Here is an 18,168-nt window from a genome sequence, read left to right on the forward strand (position 1 = left end):
CCCCGCAGAGCAGGGAGCCCGATGTGGGACTTGATCCCAGGACCCTGGGATCATGACCTGAGCCGAAGGCAGTCGCTTAACCGACTGAGCCACCCAGGCGCCCGGCCAGGCTCTATTCTAAACACTTTGTGTAGACTCTCATCTGGCCATCATAGCATCCCTCCGAAATAGGTATTGCTGCTATAACCCCTTGACAGATAAGAAAGATAGGGAACAGAGAAGTAACTTGCTCAAGGTCATATAGTAACTAAATACATAAGATAAAATATATCCTTCACAAGACTGTTGAGAACTGCTGGTGTCTAGTGAAAGCGCTTTGTAACTAGTAAAGCATTCCCGCCGTGTTAGTTACAATCTCTGGGGCTTCAATCCCCCCCGCCTCCTTGTTGTTGGTTTTTTTTTTTTTTTGGTCATTTCTGACTCTTCCTCTTCCTACCCGTACTTCCTTCCCTTGGCGACAGTGGTCGCTGCGGTGCGCGGGCGCTGACGGGTCCCTCTAGCCCGCCGCGCTGGCTGCTCGCTGGTGTCTATAAATACCAGCGCCGGGCTCAGCGAGGCATCAGTCCGCCGCCGCCGGGGCTGGGGCTGGGGCCGTGGCTACAGCTGTCACTGCGGCTGGAACTGTCACTGGAGCTGGACGCGGCGGAGCTGAAGCTGGGCCAGGGCGGAGCGCAGCGCCGCGCCAGGGCCGCAAGGAGGGGTGTGTTGCTGCCGGCCCACCGCGAGCCGCCCCCAGCCCGCGCCGAGGCGCCCTCCCGCCAGGCCGCCTGCCTCCGCCTTCCGCCTCCCTCCATTTCCCCGGAATTTCAGCCCGGCGCGCCTGCACCCCGGCCCGCCTGCACCCCGGCCCTGCTCTGGGTGGGGAAGCTCCCGGCCGCTTTCCGGCTTCACTCCTTCCTGGCAGGCTGGGCTCCCAGCCCCCTCTCTTCTTTTCTTGGACTGGCTCCCACCCCCCCCACCCCTCCTTTGGTCCCCCTTTCTTTAGCTCAGGCTCCCTGCCCCTTCCCTTAGCTGAGTCCCAGCTCCTCAGTCACTTTCCTCAGCCAAGGGTCCCAGCCTTTCCTCTTCCTTTTCCTTGTCTGGGGTCCAACCTGTCCTGTCTCTTCCTCTGTCCCTAGGGTGCAATCTCTTTCTCCCACCCCCTTTCCCGGGCCTGAGTTCCAGACCTTTTGGTCTCCTGTGGTCCTTCCTGGGTCCTTGTCCCCTTACCCCAGTTTGGAGTTCTCCACTGCAAACCCAGCCTCCCTCCACCCCCAGAGATCTGCCTCCACACAAATACTTCTCTAAAACATGAACTTTTCCTAGGAACTGCCCCAGTCTGTCTTCCACCTGCTGACCCCTTGCTACCTATGTCCCAGGTCTTACTCTCACTTTGCTGACGGTCAAGGCCTGCTGAACCAAGGGCTCAGCATGATGCTTCTGTGGTCTGGCGTCTGTGGCCGCGCTCCCCCGCGAATTTTCCCTTCGTTGCTGGTGGTGGTAGCCTTGGTGGGGCTGCTACCTGTTCTCAGGAGCCATGGCCTCCAGCCCAGCCCTACGGCCAGCACCATCCGAGGCTCAGAGCCACCTCGGGAACGCTCCATTGGGGATGTCACCACCGCCCCACCGGAGCTCGCCCCCGAGAGCCGCCCTGTTAACCATTCCGTCACTGAACACAGCATGAAGACTCGAAAGGCCTTTCCAGTCCTGGGCATCGATTACACACATGTGCGCACACCCTTTGAAATCTCGCTGTGGATCCTGCTGGCCTGCCTCATGAAGATAGGTAAGTCCAGTTTGCTCCTACACTTCTGCTGCCCAGACTGGCGAGCTTCTTGCCCCATCCTTAGCACTCGAGACTGCCCAGGAATAAAGGTCCGGACCACTCCAGTAAAGTAGGCAGCCTCCGTCCTGCCATCTTGGTCTTTCTCAAACTTGGGCTCTGTGGTCTGAGTGCTCCCAAGATTGGAGTCAGCCTTATGCAAAGGGAAAAAGCAGGAGTAGAGCATGGGATGCTTCTTATACTAAGTACGTTCAGCGAGGGTTCCAGGCCTGCAGGTCTCCTCTGGCTGGGCCAGACCCCGAGGGGAGCCAGGCACCCAGCTGTGTACGAGACAGAAGAGTGTGTTCCAGCAAGTGGCACAGTTGGCTCTGTCAACAGCAGGGCAATTACATGCTTCATGGGAGGGCGTTCCAGAATGGAGTGTATATCGACTTGGCCTGTCTGAGGAGTTTAAGTATAGCAGGGGGCCTGTGTGCTGGAACATGAGGGATCCCCATAGTATCACCTTCCTTTTATTCCCAGAATGTTATCTGTCAGCTTTGCCTGCCCAGGCTGGCCAGGAGCCCCTGAGTCAATTTCCGGCCCAGGAATGCCATCCTTTATACAGTTTATGGGACTGGAGCCCTGGAAATTTCTGAAGTCTGTTTTGGAGGTGGAGGGGGAGTGGACGAGGTTGAAGCTCGGTCTGGCCCCCCACTCACCTCCACGTTGGCACCCAGTGGCTGTGTCTCAGGGTGCTGCATGGGCTGGCCAGTCACGTTGGCTGGCCGCTCAACCAAGTGGGAGAGGGACAGGTGGATGGGCTCAGGATATTCTGGTCTGAAGAGACTTGGAAATGTTCTTTTGGGGAGAAGAAACCAGAAAAGTTGTTCCCTTCCCTCCCTGGTCTCCCTCCCTGCTAGGTCTGAACACTCCATTCTGCTGGATGGAGTTCACTGGAGCCTGCATAGCCCAGAAGTCCCTGGAAAGTGTGTCCAGGGGGGCTTTGAAAGCCTTTGCTTCTTGCCTTTGCTTTGTTAGCCCCAGCTATCTGTGAAGGCATGAGGGCCTGGGATTCGGCTGGTTTGGGTCTGGGGAGTTTGTGACTCTTGGTAGGAAGCCTTGCAGCTTTTCCAAGGACATGCAGGAGCTGAGTGGTGATGCCAGGCTGGCGTGAGGCGGGCTCTGGGACATGCTGCAGCAGGACAGATCCGGTTGCTGGTGTGGAGCTTTGGTGCTGTGATGGAAGCAGCTCCAGGGACCTACACCCCGATGGCAGCCGGCGTCCTGGTAAAAATCAAGGACCGGGCAAGGGGAGCTATGTGTACTGATTCTGCCAACAACATGACCTTGAACCAGCTGGGGCCTTTTTCTGCAGGTCTTGCCCAGCTGTGAAACTGGCAAGAATCTCTAAATTTGACCATATCAATTGAGTCATGAAAACCGTGTCTTGATTTTTTGTAAGAATCTAGTGACTGTGATGTGTCATCTGCCTGTATGAGACCAGGAAGAGACCTCACAATCACTGTCTCGAAATTGCCCTTCTCTCTGCAACTCCCTCGCCTTCCAACGACAAGTGGCATCGTGTTAGGGCACTGAGGCTGGTACACACACTACAAGTCTCAGTGCCTTCTATTGGGATGAGAGCATGACCACACAGATCCTACTCTGGGCACTAAGGAGTTTGTCCCTGAGGGCCTGATATCTGTTTCTAATGGGGTCAGGCTTGGCCTGCTTTGTCCCCACCAGAACCTGTGCAGGGACCCTGAGCAGTTGGAGAACAGAGATGATCCCATGGCAAAGGGCATCAGTCTAAAAGTTAGGAAACTTGGCTTCTTATCCCACCTCCCTCTGTGACCTTGGGCCAGTCACACCTCCCCTCCTGTCAGCTGATCTTTGGCCCCTTCCAGGTCTGACATTTCTGCCGTTCCACTGACTCGGGTAACCCTGGCAAATCACTCAGCCTCAGGCCTCAGTTTTCCCATTGTAAAATGAGGAGGCTGGATATGATGTCTGAGGACTTTTGCAGTTCCAAAAGTCTGTGTCTCTGGCTTGCAAGGGCATTCGGAAAACAGAGGAGCCCTAGCATCTGGCTCTTCTGGAGAAGAGAATTATGACCAAAAGATTTCAAGGGTCCCTGTTCAGGTGGCAAAAGTGAACGCCCATTTTTTCCTTTCTCTTTGCAGTGTATGTAGAACTGAGGTTAGATAAAGACGCCTCCACTCTGCCACTGAGCCTTTCTGAGCCTCCACTTCCTCAGATATAAAAGGGGGAAATAATAGTAACCTGTAGTGCTGCTGATTGACAGTGACCCAAGTTAATGCATACGAAGCTGCCTTTGTACCAACAGGAAGCACTCAGTGAGTGACAGTTGCCCCCATTGGGACTTATTTTATTTATTAGAGAGACAGAGAGAGAGAGAGAGAGAAAGAGTGCACGAGTGGGGGTGGGGCAGAGGGCGAAGCAGGCTTCCCGCTGAGCAGGGAGCCCGATGCAGGGCTCGATCCCAGAACCCTGGGATCATGACCTGAGCTGAAGGCAGACGCTTAACTGACTGAGCCACCCAGGCGCCCCTCTTTTTTGGATTTTTTTTTAGATTTTATTTGTTTATATGACAGAGAGACACAGCAAGAGAGGGAACACAAGCAGGGGGAATGGGAGAGGCTTCCTGCCGAGCAGGGAGCCTGATGTGGGTCTTGATCCCAGGACTCTGGGACCATGACCTGAGCTGAAGGCAGACGCTTAATGACTGAGCCACCCAGGCGTCCACCCGTCTTGGGATTTGATCCACCAAAGGCAAATGCATCCCTACCTCAGCCTCCCGTCTTCCTCTGAAGCTGGAAGATTACAAATCTCTCAACCCTAGGCTGCCACAGGGCGTCCTTCCTTAAGGTTTCCGGGGTGTTGGATGTGTCCTACCGATTTTGTTCTTCCTTTCACTTTAGCTGCCTCCAGGGCTGGTGGGGGCAGGGAGGGGAGACAGCACCAACTGACTTAGGGGGCGGGTGGGGGCTGAGGCCACGCTCCCTCTGCACTCTCAGATACCCAGGAACCTCGGAGTTCATTTCGGGCTCTTGCCTACCCTCTCAGCACCTCAGTGTGGGTAGGAGGCGAGTTGGAGCGCTCGTTCTGTCACGTCTGGCAGCTGCTTCCCTTGCAAGGTACCCCTCCTTTACGAATAGAAAGTGCTGTGTGCAGTTCGACTTCCTGTCCTAATCAGTGAGCAGAGGCTCAGGTTGACCCGTCGGAGATGGTTGTGGGACGGTGGGGTTGGTTAGAGCTGAAGTTCTAGAGTAATGCTTCTGGGTTCTCTTCTGACTGGCTCCGTGGGTGACCAGAGGCCCTTCTCTGCGCCTTTTTGCTCTCCCTGACGGATTCTTGCCTTTTCCTTGATGTGGAGGGGCTGGTGGTGGGAGGGGGGTTTAGACTATTGGGAGACCTGTGAGTGTGACCCCAAGCCTTAGGTTAGGTCTGCTTCCCCCGCGCCCCGCCCCCCCCCCCCACCTTGTGATCTGGGCCCTGCGTGAATTCCACTTTGTCCCCAGTTCACCCGACTCCCAGTCTAGTGCTTGTTCCAAAGGAGAGCCCAACTGTAATCTGGCTCGCCGCTTGCACCCCCCGCGACTGTTTGCCTATATCCCTGACCTGGAACTCCTGGCAGGGCCCGAGAGCCCATAAAGCAGGTATTCATTCAAGAGGCAAAAAAGCCTTCCTTTGTCTCTTCACATCTTATAGCTTTTTTGTTTTTGTTTTTGTTTTGGTCTTTGCAAGGCGGATCCCGCCATTTCCAAACAAGTCTGTGAGTAGGGGAGGTGGGGGGGTGGGGGTCACTACTGCCCACTTCACATGCATGGATCTATCAGCCCCAGCAACTGGTTTCCTGTAAAAATAAGACGAGAACTCACCTCTCCCACTTCTCAGGAGAGACGACCAACTTTAAAGGTCATGTTGAAATTGTCTCAAGAAGCCCAGACGGCACTCCCTAAAAAGAAAGGGGTGACCTTTTCTTCTTGGGGAAGATAGCTGACTGCGGGACAGTGGGAGGGGAGGGTCACCTGGGGGCTGGGAGGAGGCCTTCAGGTAGGACACCTGTCTCCAGAAGCATCAGGGCACTCGGAGGGCTTCTGATTGGTCATGTTGCTGGACTTCATTCAGCTGAGCTCCCACGAGGCATGCCTTTCCTCTCCTTCCCACCCCGCTCCTCCAGCTCTGGGAAAGCAAAGACATGGTCAGAAAGCCTGGGCTCCTGCCCTGCCCCATGGTACCAGTGACCATGGCCAGCTGCCTTGTCTCTCTGGACCGGACTTGCCTCATTGGTAAGGTGATGACGCTGTCTCTACCTTCTCAGATGGGTGTAGGGGACACACTTGGGAATGCCCCGCACTCTTCCTGGCCAGCTGCTGAGGCAGCTTCTAGGGCCTGTTCAGACTCCACCCCTCTGGGCGGCTTTCTCAGCCCACTCAGCCCACAGCGTGGCTCTGGCTTCTCCCCCTGAACCCATTTCCCTTATTGTTTATCCACAACTTTGGCAGGGGGCCTAGCCTGCCCTGTGACATCCCTTCTGTTGGGTGTGTTTGTGTTTTAATCAGAATTAGCATTTATTGAGTATCTACAGAGTAGTGTCAGGCACTTTATAAAAGTGATCTCATTTAGGGGCGCCTGGGTGGCTCAGTTGGTTAAGCGTCCTCCTACAGTTCAGGTCAGGTCCCAGGGTCCTGGGATCGAGCCCCGCATCGGGCTCCCTGCTCAGCGGGGAGCCTGCTTCTCCCCCTGCTTGTGTTCTCTCTCTCTCTCTCTCTCTCTTTGACAAATAAATAAATAAAATCTTAAAAAAAAAGTGATCTCATTTAATTCTAAAATCATATGAAAGAAAGGCTATCTCTGTTTTACAGATGAGGAAACAGCTCATAGAGGTTATCTTGTGTAATGTTGAATTGCTGTTTCTTTTCTGTTTGCGTCTTGGCATAGCCTCCTAGGGGAGTGCACCTGTCTCTCCTGCCCCTCACAGTCCCATGGGCGGATGCACACACGGCCTTCTGCGGAGTCGGTGCCCAGCCTGCCGCACTTGGACACATGTCAGTGGTGGGAGCCCTCTCTCTGTCCCGAGGAAGCTGTTGGGGTTCTGTGCCTGGCTTTGGGCCTATCCCCTGTCCCTGTGAGTTGCACAGACAGAACTGAATCCTGCAGTGAGGCTGGGCCTGTCGCTGGTCCTCTGGTAGTGACCCTGCCTGTCCTGTCTTTGGAGGTGCCCTCTCTGGAGTCTGACTAGAGCTTACTTCTTCCCTGCTTGGGCAGGGGAGTGCCAGTGAAAGGGGAGCTAGCCAGTTGGGGGTGGCTACCTTTTGATTGTGGTCTTCTGCCTCTGGGCAGGGAGGGTGTGGGGCTGCTTTTGGTTATCCTCAGGGCCCAGCAGGATGCCCTGAGAGGCAGCCTCTGTGTTGGGAGCAGGTGGTACAAATTTCTTTAGCCCTAGAAGGCAGGCAGAATCTAGGAGTAATTATATTACTACTGTAACCTGTTTCCAAAGCATTTGCATATGTAGTATTTAATTCTGATCGTCTTGGTGGGTTAGCAGGTGGTCTTGATGTGCCCCTTGTACATCTAAGGAACCTGAGGTCACTTAGCAAGTTAAATGGCAAAGGACACATCTGTGGACTTCTAACCCAAGACCCCATCCTCTTTCCTGCCTGGCTGACATGCTGGGTCCTTATAAAGATCAAGGGAGCCCAGAGATCCAAAGGGGCTTTGATGAGAGTAAGTGACTAGGCACATCCACATTGGTAACTCGAGTCGTCGTCAGAAGGGGCACTAGTTCCCCCAGTAGGAGGGGAGAGCTGAAGGAGCAGGGCAGTCTGGGGTGGTCTGGAGCCCAGGCCAGATCAGCTCCTAGTTCTTACAAAGAACATGAGGGCTGAACTCAGCCTTGGGGCCTGTCATTCTCAGAGCCCTGGTCAATGGAACAGCAAACCTTTGAAATAGAGGGCTTTTCCTTAAAGTGTTGTAGGCCCTCCCGGAAGAGAAAGGAGAGGCAGAGAAGTGAATTACAACCAAAAACATGCTGATTGGGCAGGAATGAGGAAGTCAAGAAACCTGAGATCTGGTCTTAGTTCTTGGTTGAGCTGTGTGACCTTAGGCAAGGCACAACCTCTCTGAGCTCCTGTTAGGAAATATTTGTACTAGTTTTGTCCAATATTTGTTAATTACCTTAGCTGCTACTTATTAAGCTCCTATTTTAGAAGCTATGTGAGGTCTAGATGAAGCTAGATGAGCTTTAGGGGGAAGAAAATGAAGTCAGCATGATCCCAAGGAAGGGGGAGAGCCCACTGATCCAGGCCCAACTCAAAACTTAGTTCAGTTAAAATTAGATTAGCCCATAAGAGTAAAAATACCCACATATAATCATGGGCTGCCTAAAAGTATCAGTTGATGTTTATCGGCATCTAAAGAGATGGTTTGGCCCAGGGCGCTAGGTACTTGCACAGCTTGAAAATATTGGGGTTTAAGCTCAGATCTTTCTGATCCCAGTGTCCATGTTCTTCATTATGCCCCAACTCCCTTTCAGTTCAGAAGTTTTATTTTTCCCATAATCATTTTGAACAAGGAAGAGTTTTACGGTTTTAGTATTTCAAGTCTTGACTGCTCTCTGTGGATCATTTCTTGGGTTTAGGGAAAAAACTGTGACACCCCCCCCCCACTCCAAGTCCCACTATGAATTAAATAGCCCTTCTCTGAGGTGTTGGCATTCAGAAACACAGGAGAGGCAGGGAACTGGAGTGGAGGGGCCCCAGGCTCCCTTTGCGAATGCCAGCCTGGACTGAGCTGGCTGGCCTGCCTCCTCCTGTCATCTCCTCACCTGCCCCCTTTCTTTCCTCGGTGGGGAGAGAAGGCTCACTCAGCAAACCCAGGACCTGGGTTATTCCTGAGTCATCCATCGCCTGTGTGGGCCTCATTTTGCAGCACTCACACCCCCTGCAAACGTCTGAGTCAGACATGTCTCCCCAAGGTTGTCTGCACACGCCGCCCTGGGCCAAACCATCTCTTTAGATGCCGATAAACATCAACTGATACTTTTAGGCCGCCCGTGATTATATGTGGGTATTTTTACTCTTATGGGCTAATCTAATTTTAACTAAGTTTTGAGTTGGGCCTGGATCAGTGGGCTCTCCCCCTTCCTTGGGATCATGCTGACTTCATTTTCTTCCCCCTAAAGCTCATCTAGCATGCGGGGCCAGTTTTGGGGTCTATTAGGCCAGACCTGACTCCTGACTTCTAATACTGACTTGCTGAAAATTTGGAGTTCCCAAAATCACTCCCAGCAAGTTCTTTTCTGGAATGATATGTCCTTAAGCAGCTCGGAGCGAGGTTCAGGACGAGAAGTCCTATTCCTCCCCGGGCCCCCTCTCCAGTCCCTTGGCGGGGAGAGGGGGACACTTACCCCTAAGCCCAGTCTGGCTCTTCCACAGTATTCAGCCTGCTGGAGACCAGGCCACTGAAGGCGGAGGGGTGACATCACAGCTGTGTGTCAGGCAGAGCCCACAAGCTCACCCAAATAATAAATAGCTAACACTTAACATAGCACTTGGCGTGTGCCAGGCAAAGCTCACAAAGGCTGTGTCTTTGTACTGGTCAGCCAGGACTGAGAGCAGCTAATTAATTAGTCTCCTCAAGCTGGGATCCAAGAGGCAGGTCAGCCAAAATCAGCCACTAGGCGTCTAGCTTGTGGCCCATCAGGGAACCAAGAAGAGTGAAACCCCGGGCGCTGCTCTTTAGGAGCTTCCAGTGTGCTTAGGAGAAAATGGTCTGTTTGTGTTGAGGGGATGGGCAGACTCCCGGAACATCAGTCCCCGAGGGCAGCGGTGAGAAGGGGAGGCTTCTCAGGGGAAGTGGAATTTGAGCCAGTCTTGAAGGATAGAGAGGAATGAGATTAACATGCAGGACCGAGAGAGTTATTAGCACACAATCCCCACAAGCATGTAAGCCCCTTGAGGACAGAGCCTTTGTTTGCTTTCTTCTCTGCCTGGTGCAGATTAGTAAGGGCTCCTGTGTATCTGGGGATTGAAGGAGTGCAGGATTGACTTCCATGTAGAGATGGGGTCCATGTGAAGCATGGGGCAGACAGGAAACCAGTTTGATGGCTCAGAGAGGAAGGAGAGCAAGGGTTGGAGAGGCTAGTCCCCAGACCGAATGCCGGGCCGGGAGTTTAACTGAGCTCCGAAAGTCACACTCAGAGGGCTTGGAGGCGTCAGCCCGTGTGTGAGCGGTCTGTCTAGGCCACTTCCCTCCCTGGCCACCTCCCTGGGCTTGGCTCTAATGCATGATCTCTAAGGGGCATCCTCTCTGGGCTGGGTGGGGTCTCCCTGGGAAAGTCTGGGTCTGTTTGGTCTGCCCTCGATTTTTGTAAATAAAAGCAAGATACCAGAGCTTCCTCAGGGAGCTGCCAAGAGCCCTAATTGAATTAAACTTTTCCCAGGAAGATTCTTCAAGCCATCAACTGCACCGTGACTGTGAATGAATGAGACCAGTGGCCATAAACCACGCAAGAAGGCAATCTCACTAATTTATGGTTGTGCCTACACAGGCTGACTTATGGCTTCTCTTTGTTTTTATGTGTGTTGGGAGTGGGCTGGGGCCAGAATCTCCTTTCTGTGGCAGATTTATTTTTAAAATATGAATAAATAAAACATGTTTGTGGTCAAAACAAAACAAACAGAAATAAAACTCACAGTACAGATACAGGGTATTAAGGTAAAAAGTAAAAGTTCCCCTCCTTACTTCTCTGATAACCCAACTGCCATACTCCCGGGAGTTAACTTTCTTGTGCTACTTTTCATAAATTCTCTATGCATCTATGAGTGTGGGAGTATGAGGATAGATTTAGTTTTCATAAAACCATTCGTGTAAAGGAAAAGAATTCTAGGCTGGGACCTGGATCCTAGCTCTGCCTCTTTCTTGCATATTGACCTATGGTAAGTAATTTTGCCTCCCTGGGCCTTAATTTTCCTATCTGTCGATTTCAGTTGTTGAAAGGCCTCTCTGGGACTTTCCAGCAGGAAAGGCAGTCATCCCAGAGGAGCCCCTGCTCTGGTGAGGCCCAGGGCAGACTGAGGCCCTTTGGGAGATGGCCCACTGCTGTCATTAGCCCTGCCTCCAGAGTATAGAATTCTCAAATACTGGATCATGGTCCTCTCCAACTCCAGCTCAGGGTTATGGGATTAAATGAACGGGTTCGCAGAGAGCCGGCTCTGTTGCTGGGGAAGTAAGACAACACACAAGAGAGGAAGCACAGGTAGGAAAGTGTGTGGCTCAGGCTGGGATGATGGGGGCATTGGATTGGAGCAGGAGAGATGAGGGAAGGTTTCCTGAAGGAGTAGTCTTGAGGAGGGGCCAGGTGGAGAAGAGGAACATTGTTCGGTAAGTCTTGCTTTTTGTTGTTGTTGTTTTAAGATTTTATTTATTTATTTGTCAGAGAGAGAGAGAGAGGGAGAGCACAAACAGGGGGAATGGCAGGCAGAGGGAGAAGCAGGCTCCTTGCTGAGCAAGGATTCTGATGCGGGACTCGATCCCAGGACCCTGGGATCATGACCTGAGCAAAAGGCAGATGCTTAACTGACTGAGCCACCCAGGCATCCCAGTAAGGCTTGCTTTTGGAAGGGAATCTGGCTTAGGTGGGAGAATGGACTGGATGACCTGCTTTTCTTCTAGGATCTAGGTTTCTAAGATACTTTTTTATTTTTTATTTATTTATTTTTAAGTGAGCTCTACACCAGGTGTGGGGCTCGAACTCACAATAAGAGTCGCATGCTCCACCAATTGAGCCAGCTAGGTGCCCCTAAGAGTCTTTCAAGTCCATGATGGAGGTCAGGGGACTTGTGGACCCCCCCCAAAATAGTTTGTAGACGTAGTATATGTTTTTATCAGAGAGTAGTATTAGCCACAGATTTTCCGAGGGATCTGTGGCCCCACAAAGTTGAAGAGCTTTGGCACTTTGTGCTGTGAAAATTTGAAGAAAGGTAAAGGACTTGGGTTGGGCAAAGTATAATACTGAACCCTGGGGTGAGTGGGATTTGCCTAGGGGACTGCAGAACTCATTCTAGGCAAGGGGAATAAACCCAGTCAGAAGGAGCAAGCTGTGTCCTGGAAAAAGAAAAAGGAAATTGACCCTGTAAAGTAGAGAAAAGCTTTTCTGGATTGGGGATCAAAGCAGATGCAGCAGACTCCTCCTGCCCTGCCTTCCTGTCCAAGCAGGGAAGGTGCTGGGCTCCTTCTGCCCCCAGGGTCTGCTAGGTTTCCGTGGTGAGTCCAGTTCACACCCCAGAAGGTAATTCAGGCCTCTCCCCCTTTTTCCTAAAGTGGCTAGGGCCCAGACACGCCTCTGAGTCTGTTAGGGGAAGCAGCTACCTTTGAGGCAGCAGAAACAAGGGATTGCCTCTGAAGGGGACAGGCTTTGAGGGCACATGCTGGGCGGCCTGGTTGGCCTCTCTTGTTTCCTGGGCTGAGGACGCTTTATCTCTTGCTCTCACCCTGTTTCTGGGAGTGAAAGTGGAGAATATTTTTCTACCTGCAGAATACTAGAGGTAGAAAGAATCTTATGGTAACCTGGGGCCCCGGGGCCCAGAGGGGAGATGGAGATGTTTTGATCTCATCCTCTCATTTTCCACTTGAGGCCCAAAGAGGATGTGCCCAGAGCCACACTGGAGTTTAATGGCAGAGGGAGGGCTTTCCCTGCTCTCTTAACTAATAACCCAGGGGTCTCTGGGCAGTAAGAGCTGGACCAATAGGGGGCGCCTGGGTGGCTCAGTTGGTTAAGCGACTGCCTTCGGCTCAGGTCATGATCTTGGAGTCCCGGGATCGAGTCCCACATCGGGCTCCCTGCTCAGCGGGGAGTCTGCTTCTCCCTCTGACCCTCCCCCCTCTCATGCTCTCTCTATCTCATTCTCTCTCTCAAATAAATAAATAAAATCTTTAAAAAAAAAAAAAAGCTGGACCAATAGGAGGGGCTGTGGTCTTTGGCCTGGATGTTGGTTTCTAAGCCTTGGTAACTCTGATGGGCCTAAGAAGGGCAGCTTCCTGCTGGAGTATCTGTCTGAGAGCTGTTCCTGGCAGGGAAGCCATTTGACCTTGGCCACACAGCCCCTTGCAGGAGAACCAACTGCAAGGCTTTGGACTCCGTCACAAGCCAGTGTTGAGCCTGGGTGCTGTGCTTTTTATAGCATCTTTGCCATCAAAGCAGGCAAGGCATCGAGATCTTACCTTTTGAGTCCTGGGCCAGGGCCTGCAGGAATCTGGATGCTGGACCAGGTAGGCAGGATGCCTGCTTGAGGCGGAGCCAGCTCACCTCACTGAGCACAGCCCAAGACTCCTGCTACAGCTCAGTGGAGGAGGGGAGCAGGCAGTCCACCCCACCCTCCCCTGACCAGGCTGGCTGGTGGACCAAGCAAAGATTCATGAGAACCACTTCTTTTTTTTTTTAAAGATTTTTATTTATTTGAGCAAGAGAGAATGAGAGACAGAGAGCAGGAGAGGGAAGAGGGTCAGAGGGAGAAGCAGACCCCCCGCTGAGCAGGGAGCCTGACGCGGGACTCGATCCAGGGACTCCAGGATCATGACCTGAGCCGAAGGCAGTCGCTTAACCAACTGAGTCACCCAGGCGCCCCGAGAACCACTTCTTTTGAGGAGCTCAGGGACCAGTCTGAGAAATGCCATATAGATGCAGCACAATTAGGCAGTGGAAAGTGGGAGTGATTTGAGGTGCAGATGGGATTCTATGAAGGCTTAGAAGAGGCAAAAAAGACCTTACCACCTGGGAGGATGGGGGGAGGGGGTTTTGTGGAAGTGACAGTTGAACTAACCCTTGAAGAATAAGTAGGATTTAGATAATGCTTGAGTGAAACAGGTCTCACTGGGCACAGCCAGAAGCTTCTACTTGGGGCAGGACCTTTGAATTACAGAGGAGTGTCCCAGAGCAGCTTCCTTTGGAAACATGGTGGTTAGGAACATGGGCTTTGCCACGCCACAGACTTGGGTTCAAATCTCAGCTCTACCACTTTGTGGCACCGTGACTTTGGGCAAGTCACTTCCCCTCTTTGAGCCTCAATTTGATCACATGGTGTAACACCTGGCAGCAATGTTGGAAGGATTTGGGGAGAGTACCCTTGTAAGATGGTTGTCACAGAGTTTGGCACATTCCAGACACATGATAAATGGTGGCACTCAGGAATCCCTCTGGGATCAGGAGGAAGAGAAATACTGGCTTGTTTTCTCTAACTCCTGAATCTCCCAGCAACTGAATAATTGCTCAGCCAGACTTACACCCTGCTGTGTGTCCAGTGCTGTGCTAAGCGCAGGGGTGAGGTGGCTATGGATAAATCGTATTTATCCTTTTAATGGGTATGCTCCCATTAATGGGTATGCTAGCGCACTTTCCAGCATGCATCAGGAAACCTTCTGGGGAGATGCTGTTCTCCTTTTTACGAGTGCAGAAACCAAGGTCCCAAGAGGTTAGGTGACTTGCCTAGGAGCATAAAGCCTGACTGTGGCCTTCATTCGAAGTCCTGTGCTGTTTCTCCTACATGACAGTCATTTCACGATCTAGCTGTAGTAGCAAGACTTATCACTTGAAACATTTAATGAGCAAAGCACGATCTTGTATGACAACTTGACGTGTAGCTATAAAAGCACTGAATTTTGCGGAACAGATGATGGTTTTTAAAATAGGCCCTGCTATGATGAGGTGCCAGGTGAACTGTGCCAGTATGAAGGACAGAAGTTTCTGCCGCTTTGTAATGCCACCACCATGGCTGAGCTTCAGTTTCTCCAGTGAAATGGGGAACGTGTGTAAAGCTCCAGGCCCATCATAAGCACTCAGAAATGGAAGAGGAAATGCGAATGATTGGAAGATGGTTTTGGGCATGAGAGCCAGAGGGCATTGGTGACTGTCACCAGGACTGGTGTGGGCGGGCAGATGAGGCCGTGAGCTGAAGTGTCTGAGTGTGGTCTCAGCTGAGAGGGGGAGACACACATTCGACAAACAGCGATCTGTGCCTCATAAATGCTGTGCTGGAGATGTAAAGATGAATAAATATAATCCCAGCCTCCCAGGAGGGACTGACACATACACAGGCTCTTGAGCTGTGCTGTGAAATGTCACCCCAGGGCCCCGCGGGGCTGTGGGTGCACAGGAGGAGATGGGTGGGGCGTGGTTCAGAGAAGGCTTCCCAGCGCTTTGAGCTGAGCCGTGAAGGTTAAGCAGGGGTTTGCTCACGGGGAGGGTGGAGCTGCAGAAAGGCACCGAGACGGGAATAATGCAGAACCATAGATAATGCAGTTGTTGACCTTTGCTTGTGAAACCCATCAGGGCATTTTCCCCCCCCTTAACCTCAGCCCCACACACATTCACCCTCCTGCCTGGCTGCGCAGAGAAGCCGAGGCTCCCTGCGGGGCTGTGAGCACCAGTGCTGGGCATCGCTGGACGTGGCGGCAAGGAGGGGGCTCCTGTCGTCTGGGGCCTCCTGAGGGCCTGGCCTTGTGCGGCGGGCTCTGTGCGGTACATTGTTGTCCCAGTGTCATGGCCGCCCTGAGGGTACGAGGCCTGGCGTTTGCCTTCACCGGCTTTACAGCTGCCTCGGGGAGCAAGAGTGCCCAAACATTGCCGTGCCACCGCCTCAAAGCCTAGAAGGACTTCGGGGAGAGGGGAGATGTGGCTGGCATGAAGACGGAGCAGAAGCCTTTGCGCAGGTGCCTTCACAAGACCTTGGGGAGGTGGGGGTGTGGATCAGGCGAGGGTCGCAGCACCAACCAAGGCTCTGAGCAGCGGGTGTGAGTGGGCCGCCAGCCGGAGGTCGGGGAGAAGAGGCCTAGCCAGCCAGGGTTGGGGCGGGGGGGAGTCTGAGCTGGGGGTCAGTGAGAAATAAGATTGGGTAGGTGGGCTAGTCTGGATTCCCAGACATGGAGAACTCCAGCCAGAGGGCTCGTCAGGCTGCTGGAAAGTGGCCACACAGATCCGAGGCTCGCCCTTCACTCCGGTTCCGCTTCTGCTCTCCCCATCCGAGCCGCGAGGTCTCTAACCCGGTGACTGCAGTGGCCCCCTGAGCGGGCTCCTGGCTGCACTCCCCTCTGCCTGTAATCAGCTCTCCACAGAGCAGCCAGAGGGACTGTGCGGAAATGTAAACCAGAACTCAGCATTCCCCTGCCTCAGACCTTTCAAGTGCTTCCTGACGAACCTGGCATGAAATAAAATCCAGGAGAAGTGTGGCTACACCTCTCTCTTGACTTCACTGCCCGCTGTCCCTCCCCTACTTCGCTTACACCAGCAGCCTGGGTTTCTCAGGTGCCCGCGACTTGCTAGCCCTGTCCCCCCACAGGGCCCCTGCGCTTGCTCTCCCCCGCCTGGAAGACTGCCGCAGGCCGGCCCCCTGTCCAGGCCTTGGATCGGAGGTCATCTCTTCAGAGAAGCCTCCCTGGCCACCGAGTCTGATGTGCAGCACCCCTCTCCTCCCATATCAGACACTATTCTGGGGGCTGAGGACACAGGCCGGAGCAAGACAAGGAGGCTCCTGGAGTCAGGGAGCTCGCGTGCCAGTGTGGGGTGTTGGGCAGTGGACACAACAGTGTCAGGCAGTGATAAGTATCCTGAAGAAAATAAATAGGAGAGAGATGTGCTCCTTTGGATGGTCAGCGAAGGCCTCTTTAAGGGGGTGGCTTTTGAGCTGAGCAAATGACAAGAAGGAGCTTGCCTTTCAAAGACCAGGGGCCCTGGGGAGGGCATGTTTGAGGAACCTGGAGGGAAGAGAGAGGGAGGGGGAAGGAAGGAGGTGTGGTGTGAGAATGGAAGGGAGGACAGGGGTCAGGTTGGGTCGGGTTGGCCTTTGGGTTGGATTCTAGATGCTGTGTGGTGCCATTGAAGGCTTTTGATCAGGGTGACGTGGTCTGACCTGGGGAGGGACGCGCAGTCTGGGAGCCAGAGATGGAGAGTTGGCTCTGGCTTGGCACTGGCCTCAGTGAGCTGAGCAAAGCAGGTCCCTGGCCCACAGTCACTTGGTCCAGGTCTGTGAGAGGAACAGGTGCAAAGCTTCCAAGCAGACACCTGTGGCCAGGCCAGCAGTGGGATGGAAGCTCCAGCCTGGGAGAGCCGTTCCCAGGGAGGGGTGACCAGGGAGCGGGAGCAGAGCAGGAGGGGATGAGGGCACATGAGAAATGGAGGGGCTGAGTGGATGCCAGGCTCCGCTGGACTCCTGCCTCTTCCTCCCCTGCCCCACCCCAGTGCCCGCAGGCAGGTGGTCACTGGACCTGTCCTGTGCACACCTTGGTGCAGCCAAGTGCCAGGGCTCCGACATGCCTGTTCCCTGCTCAATCCTAGGGTCTCATGTGACCTGAGGGGCCGCCAGGCCCGGAAAGACCAGGCCTCGAATCAGAGAATCAGACTTTATTGTTAGGAAGGATGCTGGGGACCCAGTGAGGGATCCAGGTGGTAAGATGGAGAAAGATAGGGGATTGGAGATCAAGAGGCTTAGACTTGCTGGCTCTTACAGCAGTGGGGGGCCTGGCTTGCAGACCTGGGGACGGTCCTTGACAGTGCCGTGGAGAACACCTGGCAGGAAGGCCGGCGCATGCTCAGTGAGCAGTGACAGAGCCTGGCCCAACCCCCTCATCCCACAGAGGAGGAAGCAGAAGGCTAGAGAGGAAATGACTTGCCCACAGGCCAGGAGGCAACAGAGCTGGGGTTAGTTCAGGTCTCCCAAGCCCCTAGTCCAGAGGCCTGTAATGGTGTCAGTGGGTCTTCTTTCCCCCACCATTCCCTCGGGACCAGCCCCCTGTTCCCTCTGCAGGTGAGGCGGCTGCCTGTGGGCGCCCCAGCTTCTCTTCAGCTGGCCTCTGACCTCTGAGCACCTGCTGTGTGTCAGCACAGCTGTGCAGGCAGGAGCTCCCCCCGCCCCCAGTGGTGCTGACAGGTGTGTGCGGGAGATAGACGTGTGAACAGCCACGGTCCAGACTGAAGTGACACGGGGAGGTGGCACAGTGCGGCGTGGGCCCTGGTGGCAGACGGGTCTTGGTTCTGGCCCTGCCGCTTAAAATGTAGTGGTGACAAGGCCTGAACCTAAGTTGGGAAAGATCAGGAAGACCTCTGACTCAACGTAGGGGAGTGTGGATCTTTCTTGTAGTGACGGGAACTGGAGAGGTTTTGTGGTGAGGCATGATCACAGCTGGCCTGTGTTGAGGATGAAGGTTCTCCTAGCGGGTGGAGAAAGGACTAGAAGTTTCTCGCAGTGTTCTTGGCTCTGGGATTTCTCCGCCTCCTCCCTCCATAGATAATTATCCTTCCTAAGAAACTGATGAGATGGGAAACTGCAGGAAATGGTTTGGGATGAGGATTGTGTAGGAGTTGGGGGGTGGGGAATGAAAAGGATGTAGCAGGAGGGGGGATCATGCCT

The 18,168-nt window shown here is 53.6% G+C and overlaps 1 protein-coding gene across 1 annotated transcript in view; it reads left to right on the plus strand.

Annotated features, from left to right (window-relative positions):
- Positions 1-555: 555 nt before the first annotated feature.
- SLC9A1 (solute carrier family 9 member A1) overlaps positions 556-18,168 on the plus strand; it is a 54,082-nt gene continuing 36,469 nt past the window's right edge. Inside the window, exon 1 of the mRNA XM_064589705.1 lies at positions 556-1,765. Coding sequence (XP_064445775.1) covers positions 1,411-1,765 — 355 coding nt within the window. The 5' untranslated portion in view covers positions 556-1,410. The remainder of the gene's footprint in view (positions 1,766-18,168) is intronic.

Source organism: Mirounga angustirostris, unplaced genomic scaffold (assembly GCF_029215605.1).
Source record: "Mirounga angustirostris isolate CCGP_5_RB_7025 unplaced genomic scaffold, mMirAng1.0.hap1 SCAF_4, whole genome shotgun sequence".
NCBI lineage: Eukaryota > Metazoa > Chordata > Mammalia > Carnivora > Phocidae > Mirounga > Mirounga angustirostris.